The following is an 11,498-nucleotide window of genomic DNA, read 5'->3' as shown; positions in this document are numbered from 1 at the left end:
ATTGATTGGACATGATTTGGAAAGGCACACACCTGTCTATATAAGGTCCCACAGCTGACAGTGCATGTCAGAGCTAAAATCAAGCCATGAAGTCGAAGGAAGAGTCTGTAGAGCTCAGAGACAGGATTGTGTCGAGGGGAAGGGTACCAAAACATTTCTGCAGCATTGAAGGTCCCCAAGAACACAGTGGCCTTTATCATTCTTAAATTGAATAAGTTTGGAACCACCAATACTCTTGTTAGAGCTGGCTGCCCAGCCAAACTGAGCTTTCGGGGGAGAAGGGCCTTGGTCAGGGAGGTAACCAAGAACCCAATGGTCATTCTGACATAGCTCCAGAGTTCCTCTGTGGAGAAGGGAGAACCTTCCAGAAGGACAACTATCTCTGCAGCACTCCACCAATCAGACATATCAGGCCTTTATGGTAGAGTGGCCAGATGGAAGCCTCTCCTTAGTAAAAAGGCACATGACAACCCGCTTGGAGTTTGCCAAAAGGCATCAAAGGACCCTGCTCATGAGAAACACGATTCTCTGGTCTGATGAAACCAAGATTTAACTCTTTGGCCTGAATGCCAAGTGTCATGTCTGGAGGAAACCAGGCACCTTCCCTACTGTGAAACATGGTGGTGGTGGCAGCATCATGATGTGGGGATGTTTTTCAGCGGAAGGGACTGGGAGACTAGTCAGGATCGAGGGAAAGACGAACTAAGCAAAGCGCAGAGAGATCCTTGATGAAAACCTGCTCCAGAGCGCTCAGGACCTCAGACTGGGGCGAAGGTTCACATTCCAACAGGACGACTCTAAGCACACAGCCAAGACAACGCAGGAGTGGCTTCGGAACAAGTCTCAATGTCCTTGAGTGGCCCAGCCAGAGCCCGGACTTAAATCCGATCAAACATCTCTGGGGAGACCTGACAATAGATGTGCAGCAATGATCCCCATCCAAACAGAGCTTGAGAAGATCTGCAGAGAAGAATGGGAGAAACTCCCCAAATGCAGGTGTGCCAAGCTTGTAGCGTCATACCCAATAAGACTCAAGGCTATAATCGCTGCCAAAGGTGCTTCAACAAAGTACTGAGTAAATGGTCTGAATACTTATGTAAATGTGATATTTTAGTTTTTCATTTTTAATACATTTGCAAAACATTTCTAAAAACCTGTTTTGTTTTGTCATTATGGGGTATTGTGTGTAGATTGACGAGAGAAAAATATGAATACATTTTAGAATAAGGCTGTAACAAAATGTGTTAATTGTTTGCATTCTGACATTTTTGGTGGGGGGGGGGGGGGGGGGGGGGGTGAGTCATTTGTGTACTTGTTTGACATTTTACTGCATTGTTAGGAGCTAGTAACATAAGCATTTCGCTGTACCCGCTATAACACCTACTAAACTGTGTACACAACCAATCAACTTTGATTTGAGCCAGAAGCAGAGGTAGCTACATTCCTCACAAGTCATAACAACATTTCTCCACAATACTACATCACTGAAATGTACAACATATTTAGCTTGCAGAGTCTATCAAACACGCAAAAGCAGATATTGACTAAATCATTTCCCCTGGATTCCACTTCGACGTCTACATAACTTTGTCCCAAGGCTACCTCTTATAGACAGAGAGAGAGAGAGGTTAACGTCTACATAACTTTGTCCCAAGGCTACCTCTTATAGATAGAGAGAGAGAGAGGTTTGACAAAGAGAGGGGACGAGATTAACGTCTGCATCACTTTACATCCACAGAAAAATCCACAATGGGTCTGTCTAATATCTGTCCTCTATCACAAGTGCCCAGAAGGGGGCAGTATAGAATTTGAGTCACATACCAGTCCCTTTCTTTTCAATGTTTTGTGAAAAAACTGTTTTATTTTTATCCTGCCTGTCTTGACGTGGAGCTAGTCAGACAGCGAAGTGAGGTGAGGATGTGGGCCAGAGCTGGAGGGGAGGTGACCTGTAAGCAAAAGGCTGAAACACTGGCTGAGGGGCGCTGAGGTGTGGACTGTGGGGTGTTAAAAGGACTTTGCGAAATAAAAGTCAGTAACCCTACCACCAAACCACTCACTCAGGATGAGACAAGCCAAGGGGGAGGAGTAGTGGGTCACTTTCCTCCACTGATGCTGCATTTCGACTAAGGACACCAGTGGGTCACCAGTGTTTTATGTTAATGTTAGCTCTAGTGCAATTGTGTTTCCATCAGGAGTGTGAAACTAAAGACTTGGAGCGAGCAGAATTCACAACCTCTCCATCATCAAGAATGCTGCTTCTTGAGAAGATTTTAAAGTTCATAGCTATCCATTTGTTATGTAAAGGCTAGTTGAAAAATAACAGTGGCCTCCCAGATGTCAATTCAATGCCTATTCCACATAGGTTCAACTTATTTGGAAACAACATTGATTCAACCAGTGTGCCTCGTGGGCTGGCTTTGGTCCCAAGTCAGACTTCAATACAAAATCTAGGAGGCTCATTCATGGTTCTCACCCCCTTCTATAGACTTAAACAGTAATTATAATGACTTCCGGAGGACATCCTCCAACCTATCAGAGCTCTTGCAGCATGAATTGACATGTAGTCCATCCAATCAAAGGATCAGTCAATTCATCTAGTTGTCACACCCTGATCTGTTTCACCTGTCTTTGTGCTTGTCTCCACCCCCCTTCAGGTGTCACCCATCTTCCCCAGTATATTTATACCTGTGCTCTCTGTTTTTCTGTTGCCAGTTCGTTTTGTTTGTCAAGCCTACAGAACCAGCAATTTTCCCCTTGCTCCTGTTGGTTTCTAGTTCCTGGTTTCCCGGTTTTGACCATTCTGCCTGCCCTGAGCCTACCTGCCGTCTGTACCTATTGGACTCTGATCTGGATTACTGACCGCTGCCTGCCCTTGACCTGTCATTTTGCCTGCCCCATGTTCTAGTAATAAGCATTTGTTACTTTGACACCGTCTGCATCTGGGTCTTCCCTAAAACGTGATACTTGTATTGAAAGCATAAGCTACAGCTAACCAACACTGCAGTGCATAAGGTGTGGTGAGTAGTTGACTCAAAGAGAGATAAAAACAATAGTTGAACAGTTTAACAGAGAGCGAGAGAGAACTAGCTATATATTTTTTATTCTTCTTAGTTTACCCTTCACTTACTTTAGCTAGCTAGCTAATTTAGCCTACTCAACAACCTGACTCAACAGAGAGGAATTAGATTTATGTTAGCTAGCTGGCTAAGGCTATCCAACGCGGCAACTGGAAGGTTCGGTTTTATAAATGTATTACCACCAGGGCCCGCTGGTGTAACTGCTAAACTGTTTGCTGTGCACTCTACTGTGTGATTGTACACATGGATTGAATTGTGGGTTTACTAACACGATAATTCTAGAAGTTAGCTATGTTGACTAGCTATGATGTTAGCTAATATGGTGACGACGAACGATGTAGTGGTTAGCGGTTATGGTATGAAGGTTTGGCTTGGAGATTTTTTTTACGCCTGGTCACAGACAGCTGTTGTGTTATGAGGTGAGAGGAGGAGAGCACGTAGATGCAAGAAGGAATTATACAACGAGCAAAGTGACAATGCTGTATGCGGTTGCTGTGAAAGTAAACTCTGTGTGCAGGTAATAAGGGAGTTTTCATTCCACCAATTGTTGCAAAACGTTTCTTAAACAGAAGCAATCAGAACTAAATGGGAATGGACCTACCTGCATTTGTTTTAGTTGCAAAACTGAATATTTTGCACCAGATGGGACTAATGATTGTGCCCCAGATCAGCTACTGTAGATGCAGGCAAGAGTGTGCAAGGCGGTATTAAATGTATCACTGTCTGTCACCTTGATTACTCCAATTTGTCTCTCGACCTGTGCACCTACGTTATAAACGTTAATTTGTAGGCTAGGTTGTAGCTCTCTCATGATGGGTATAGGGAAAATTTGAGTATCATATAGTAGACTAAACCTCTCGGTGTTACATTGAGCTGGCTGACTGGAATATGAATAAAAGCAATCCAATATGCTGTAATAGAAATAAGGTCTTACAAATAAAAAAATAACATCCCCCCTAATCTTAAATGGCACCGACCGCCACTGACACACTCACAAAATCACGTTCCACAAACACACTAACATGCACCCACAGAGTCATAGACCGGTGTCCACAAAAACACATGTGCATGCATGCACAAAAGAATGTGCTTCATAATGAATACTGTCATTTATATCATAACCATGCTAACAAAAATAGAACAAGTAGTCCAAATACAGAAATTACCATGGCAATAGTCCAGCCTGGTCTCATAGACTAGACGTAACATAGTCAATGTAAATCTGGGATGCTGAAATTAGTATGATATGTTACTGATATGATGATATGGTATGGTTACATAAGACAGAACAAAAGTAGAGTGGTTGGTCAGGGTGGGCGTTTTGGTTTTTGCCCTAGCACTACAAAACTTATTCAAATAGTCAACTAATCATCAAACTTTGAAAATTTGAATCAGCTGTGTAGTGTTAGGGCAAAAACCAAAATGTAAAGCACTTGGGATCCTGAGGAAAGTTTGGGAAATGTTGCTTTAACCTAACTCCTAAACTTAACCCTAATCTTAACCCTTACCCGTAGCCTAGCTAATGTTAACCACCTAGCTAGAATTTGTAACATATCAAATTCGTAATATATTGTACATTTTTGCAAATTCTGAATATATTGTATGTTTTGAAAATTCGTAACACACATATATATATATCTATATATATATATTGTATTATCTTTATTTAACTAGCCAAGTCCGTTAAGAACAAATTCTTATTTTCAATGACGGCCTAGGAACAGGGGCAGAACGACAGATTTTTACCATGTCAGCTCGGGGATTCGATCTTGCAACCTTTCGGTTACATATCAAACAAATTGTAATTCGTAACATATAATACAAAAAGGGTGATCGACATCCACAAATTAATACGTACCAAATGAAATGTGGAATATCATACTAAATTGAGTTTCTCGGATTTACATACAGAATAATACTTAATGCTCTGAGACCAGGTTGAATAGTCATGACAGTGTGTTAAGAACTTTCAAAGCAGTGAGCACAGGTGTAAACATTCAGTCTAAGAGCTTGATTATAGACCAATTCAGAGATACAGAACTACTTGGTCTGATTGCTTAGAATCAGTCAACAATATGAAGCAATCACTCTAAAGAGTGTGTGTACTGTGATAAGTGGTCATTGCTTCACTCCATGGTATTGGGAACTGTCAAACAAGAGTTTTTACCCAGAAAAAATAACATAATAATACAGGCTCTGAGTGTGGCATTTGGCTTTAAAAGGTCAATAAGACAGAATTAGATTCACACAAGAGTGCCGCTCACCTAATAACACTGGTGATTCATGCTGCTAACAATTGACTTGCACAATCTATCCATCTGATGTGACAATGTTTAGCAAATAGCCCATCTTGTTGCTTATAGGATTGGCCATCAATACTGACTGTAGTCGATACTGACCCCAGGAATCGACAAGCTTTCTGAAAAATTATATGGATGCTGCTCTGGATGTTAATGTTCTTTTTCCATAATTTAGAGTAAACATTTGTCGTGGTGAAAATGTTCAATTTCAACATATTTCAAACTCACTGTGGGAAATGGATAAGTAGAGAGACAAATTCAATGAAAGATTTCAGTATGTCCACAACCTATGTTCTGTTGGTTATAAAAGAAGAATAGTAGAGCCTGAATGCATCGTTAGTACTAAATAGGCATAGCCTTGAGACTTTGGGGATAATACATTTCTTCAACAGGAAATATAATTAAATCATTCCGTGAGAAAAAGCATGTCGGCACTGTGGAGATGATTCATCGAGTCCTGAGGCTCACATATTCACAGAAATGCACACAATAATGTATATAAAAAGATAAATGATTTGTGTGACCTGAAATCTATTGTGGAAAGCATTATAAAAGCCAAGAGAGATAAAAGGAGAAGAGGTAAATTGTGGGTGGACCAGGTCAATGTGAAAGAAGATAGAAGTTTGAAACTGTTTAATGTCTCTCAGGACGTTTATTTCCCATGCATAGTTTGGACAAGTGTGTAGTGGAACTGACAAAAGAAAGAAGAGAAGTCTGACATTCATTATTACTTTCCATTATTGACATTTGTAATCATTCACAAAATGTTTTAATTCATGTTAGTTCACGTGAAAAGGTTGAAATTGATCAGCAAGTCCTTCAAGGGATTAGTTTAGAAGAGGAAAAGTGCTGTAAAAACATAAATACCTTACAAAAAAGCCTCTAAAACGAAAACATTCAGCACATTTGAACAACACAGTGCAATATAAATGGGATTCAAAATGGTTTTCAGCACTGATTTCCTCGATTTGTGACTTGTTGAAAATGCTCATCTCTTTGAGAAAAGAGGAAGCAATGCAATTGTAAACACTCTTGGGTAAGATATGACTGATACAGCACTGTTCAAAACCACAACAGAGCAAAAATACTCAACTTTCAATTTCACCACCATTTTGTTTTCCAGTTTTTAGAGCAGAGAAACATCTGCCTGTGTAACACAGGGAAGGAAAGGGGACATCACAAGTAACATACAGATCCATTCAAATCATCATTAGAGGTGAGGATAGTGGCGCACAGAACAAACTAACTCAGTCCTACGGTAAGGCTGTGCCAGTATAGCAAGTTCTGACAGAGGAAAGATTGCATTTCGCAGGTCTATTCAACACCACATTGTAAACCAAGGATGCATGTGTGTTTGTGTTTTACACATGACAGTTTTAGGAGCCATCTACTGTGTACGTCTCTCAACAATCTGTGAAATATGTCTGCTGTCCTTGTCTATCTCTCTCTTACACCTCCCGTTTTTAACTTTTTTTAAACTTCATTACTGGAAAAACAAACAGAATGAGCACACACTCCAAGACAGTGGTATTCAGACTTTTTCAACAAGGTCCCAAATCTTTCTGCCAGAATTCTTGCGACCCCACCCCAAATCTAATGACACAGCCTTAAAATCTGGAAAATGTTATCTTTACATCAACAAACAACAGCCTTCAATTCATTGCATTTTCATCTCTTCATCTCTCAAAATGAAAAGAAACCAATAAAATACATTTAATCAACAGTTTTATTTTCCTAATTGTCGTTCTCAAAAATATTTGTATATTGTCCCATACAATACTCTTAATTTTTGTCGTCCCCCCCCCCAAACAATGCCAATTCCCCCGACTTTGAATACCACTGCTCTAAGAGGTGTAAATAAATCCACATTGATTTAAACTGATCCCATGTCTAATTCAAGCATCACATAAGTCAGATGGTGGTAAAGCAGCAGCTGCAAAGTATGGATATAATGATACAGTAGGGGGTTGGTGGGTTAAGGGTCAGGTCTGATGGGAGGGGGGGGGGGGGGGGGGGGGGGCATAGAGGAAGAGAAAGTGCTGTGTCTTCATCCTGGTACTCAGGTCCAATCACCTTCCTTCTACCCAATAATAATACCAGTTTAAAACTTACATCAAATCGTTTATCTGGCAAAATAGGCTGTACCTAATGACCAAATACTGGAGGAAAACAGAAAAGTTCAAACTTTTCCCGATGAATAAAGAGCAGAAGAAAGAAATGCTGACAATAAGGAACATAAGGTTCAATGTCATCCCAGTGATTACTGTGAAAGATATTACATATCTACACTTACAAAAACACCTTTACACGCCGAGATTGAAACAGTTCCTTTGAACAGTATGAAAAATATAAATATTTTCAGACGCTAGGTAGATTTCTGTTGACTTTAAATCAGTGAGGACTCAAAGATAAATAGTTCACATGTTTTCCTTCCATTAAGAGAATGTAATTGTGGTGTAGGAAAACCAAATCTATCCATTTGCAAATATTTCCTCTGTAATTGGTAGGCTAACCATGTGATACTCATTTCTGTAATTCAGCTAAAATGCTTTAGCTTTCTAGTTAGCAAAACAGCCAGTGTTCAAACAAAAGCATAAAGAATTATTTTAAAACATCATACACTATGCACAGGTAAGTAGAAATAAAAGAGTGGAGATAGTCAGCTCCACTAGAGGGCCCTGGGGGACAACAGTTGTCCCCACTCACTGACTGATCTAGAGCATCAACAGCTCAGGAAAAATGAGTTTCATCATCAGCAAGAAATGCTCCAAACAATCATAATCAAATAAAGATGACTGTAATACAAACAATTCAATTAAACTTGCTCAGGAGACTAAATGTTGACTCTAAAGTCACATTTTCAACATTCTGTGGACCCTGGAGGTGAGAAAGAGGGCTGGGTTTCAGTTATTGAGGTGGGTAGGAAGGGATACGTGGGCACAACTGTGTGTGCAGGTAGCGCATCTCAGCTCTTAGTGTAATAGAAACTTTGACCCATAAGGAGAAATAGTAACAATACCGGAAGCGGGAAGCGACCCAGTTCCTGGCGAGTAACAGTCACACTTTCAAACACATACAGTCCAGAGATGGTGCCATGCCTTGGTGGCACTGACAAGAATGGATAGCTGGGTTTGGGCCTTGGAGGGGACACAGACTGGGGCTCCATTCACTTGACGTGCTCAGCGCTGTGGGAGGAACAGTAGTACTTTTTGTGGGCTATGAACGTGGACAGGCTGCTGAACTTGATATTGCACAGCCGGCAGAAGCGGGTGTTACCGTTCTGCACAGGGGGGATCAGGAGGGTCTTGGGTGTGGGAGGGGCCGGAACAGGGAGTGGGAGACCCAGTGTGAGGGACGCCTTGTCTGGGAGCAGGGTGACAGCAACCTGGTGATTCAGAACCCCCACCTCTCTCAGCACCTCAGGCACAGGGGAAACAGTCAGGGGGAGGGACCTGGTGGGAGACACAGCTGGAGGGGCTGCCTTGGGGGAGCTGCCACCCCCGGCATGGTGTCCCAGGGGGCTACCGTTCACCAGGGGAGAGGATGGGGAGACAGTGTCCCTTCTGATCCGGCCATTGATGCTGTCCCTGCAGGCTCGGAGGACCAGCTTGGGCGGAGTGGCAGGGGTCCCATCCCTAGGGCTCAGGCTGGGGCTGATGACGGCTGGCTGGCCCTCCAGGCTCAGGACCAGGCCATGCATGGATCTGAAGTGCTCCACCAGGTCACAGGTCACCGCCCTATTGGGAGGGCAGTAGGGGCAGACCACAGAGGGAGAGCCTGGGCCTTTGGCTGCAGGGACACTGTAAGGTGATGTAGCCTCAGAGCCAGAGCCAGGTAAGGCAGAGAGGTGAGGGCTGAGCGAGGCCCCCCGAGGAGCCTTCTCTGTGAGCAGCCCTTTGGCCTCAGAGTGGACATCTGATCGCTCCAGGGCCCTGCTCTTGGGGGAGATGGATGCTGGTCTCTTCAGCCTATGGAGCGTCTCCAGAGTGTGGGGCTGCAGGGTGGTGGCTGGGCAGTAGTAGGTCTTGTGGGCCAGGTAGTTCTCAATGCTGTTGAAGCTAATGCTGCAGGCGGTACACTTGTGGTAGTCAGTGAGGGGCAGAGAAGGGATGCTGCTGCCCCGCGGGGCCTCCCTTAGACGGGGCCTCTTGCTCAGGTCAATGGGGCCGTCTCTGTCAGGGCTGGTACTACGGGAGGTGGCTGGACGCAGGCCCAGAGCTAGGGCTGGGACTGGGGACTCCAGGACCCGCTCCACTGAGGCAGCAGCCTCCTGCTTCACAGCCAGGCTCAGGCCAGGGGCAGAGAGAGAGGCAGCAGCAGCGTTGGCCAGGGCCTCAGTCCGAGCCATGTGGATCTCATACATCTTCTTCCTCTTGCGTGTTCGGATGGGCTGAGGCAGAAAGGTAGCTTTGCCGGCGGTTGACCGCTGGTTGGACGGATCGTGGCGCGATGCGCAGTAGAAGCGTTTGTGGACTGTGTAATTCTCATGGCGGCTAAAGTGGATGTTGCAGGCCTGACAGAAGGTTCTGGTGGGGTCGTCCTCCTGGTCCTCTGCTGAGCCGCTGGGACTCTGGCTGCACTCGCTGGCCCGGCCTCCTCCTCCTCCACCCTCCCCCTCAGAGGAAGAGGAGGACACAGCCTCCTTCACCCCAGGGTTCTCACTCTTCACCTCCACCAGCTTGCCCTGCGTGGCGGTGCTGCCTGGAACAGGATCTGAGTCACTGGGGGAGGCTGAGGCTGCCCGACTACCTGATCCAGCCTGAGGGGATGAACCGTGTCCAACTGAGGGGACTGTGGCCCCCGACGCCCCCTCCTTCACTGGGCCAGCCACGTCTCCGTGCTGGTGCCTGCTGGAGCAGTACAGCCTCTTGTGAACATAGAAGTTGTTGATGTTGTTGAAGTTGATATCACATTCGAAGCAGGTGGCCCCCTTCTGGACAGTGGTTGTAGTGCCAGCGGGGTAGAAGGCTGGCGCTGCCCCAGGGGGGACCTGGCCCTGCTTCAGCCGGCTGTGGACCATCTCAGACATCTTAGCCAGTATCTCTGAGGCCTGGGGTAGGATGGCTGGTTCCTGGCTGAACATGTACTGGGGTAGGAACACGTCTTCTCCAGGGAGCACTGAGCCAGCTCCTCCCAGATGGGCAGGGCTGGAGCCAGGGGTGGGGCTGGTTGGCTCTGCCTTCACAGCCACAGCAGAGGGACTCCTAGGGGAGGTGGAGGTCTGAGAGGAGCCTGTATCTCTGTGTCCACGGCTCTTCTCCACCCGCTCCTCCTCCATCTCCTCCTCCTGCCCCTCATTCTCAGAGTCCGAATGCGGCTCCTCTTTAATCCTGATGTCTGTGGGGAGCTGCTCAGGTGGGCTGCAGCCTCGCGGGGTGGCTGAGCTCCCATTGGCCCCAGGGCTGGAGGATTCAGGGTGGGGTACGCAGGCGGGGGGCTCCCTGTCAAGGTGCTCAGGGTGGTCGGCCGAGGAGGGGGTGGTCTGGCGGGGTGTGGGGCTCCTCTCGGCCGGGACCCTCACCTCCAGGTGTGTGCGAACGTGCTGCTGGAGCTGAGCAGGCGAGTCTGTGATGTGACCACATACCTGACATTTCAACACAACACCGGAGTCTCCAGGACTTAGACCTGCCACAGAGAGTGACAGAGACATATTATTAGAAATGTGTTTCCTACTATTAAACATGACATGAAATCACTGGTGGTTATGCACTATAGCCTATAGGACCAAATCTTCATATACATACACTCCCAAATGTATTTATTTGGACAGTGAAGCTACAACTTTTAATTTGGCTCTATACTCCAGCATTTTGAATTTGAGATCAAATCTTTTATAAGGTGACTGTACAGAAAGTCCCCTTTTATTTGAGGGTATTTTCATATCTGTTTTACTTTTAGAAATGAATGCACTTTATGTATCAAGTCCCCCATCTGAAGGTGTTATAAGTATTTGGACAAATTCACTTATAGCGTATTACATTTAGTTAAAAGTGTAGTATTTGGTCCCATATTCCTAGCACTCAATGACAACATCTAGCGTGTGAGTCTACAAATGTGTTGGATGTAATAGAATAATAATGATAGATGCCATTTAACAGACGCTTTTATCCAAAAAGACTTA

The 11,498-nt window shown here is 44.9% G+C and overlaps 1 protein-coding gene across 4 annotated transcripts in view; it reads right to left on the bottom strand.

Moving 5' to 3' along the window:
- Positions 1-6,004: 6,004 nt before the first annotated feature.
- Positions 6,005-11,498, bottom strand: part of LOC110519941 (zinc finger protein ZFPM1) — a 98,980-nt gene continuing 93,486 nt past the window's right edge. For all 4 annotated transcript variants that reach the window (XM_021596853.2, XM_021596832.2, XM_021596842.2 and 1 more), the window contains one exon: positions 6,005-11,002. In XM_021596853.2, the coding sequence (XP_021452528.1) occupies positions 8,544-11,002 (2,459 nt within the window). In that variant the 3' untranslated portion in view covers positions 6,005-8,543. The remainder of the gene's footprint in view (positions 11,003-11,498) is intronic.

This window comes from Oncorhynchus mykiss, chromosome 1 (assembly GCF_013265735.2).
Source record: "Oncorhynchus mykiss isolate Arlee chromosome 1, USDA_OmykA_1.1, whole genome shotgun sequence".
Taxonomy (NCBI): domain Eukaryota; kingdom Metazoa; phylum Chordata; class Actinopteri; order Salmoniformes; family Salmonidae; genus Oncorhynchus; species Oncorhynchus mykiss.
The sequence above is the reverse complement of the archived record's forward strand: the minus strand, read 5'-3'. Positions and strand labels throughout refer to the sequence as shown.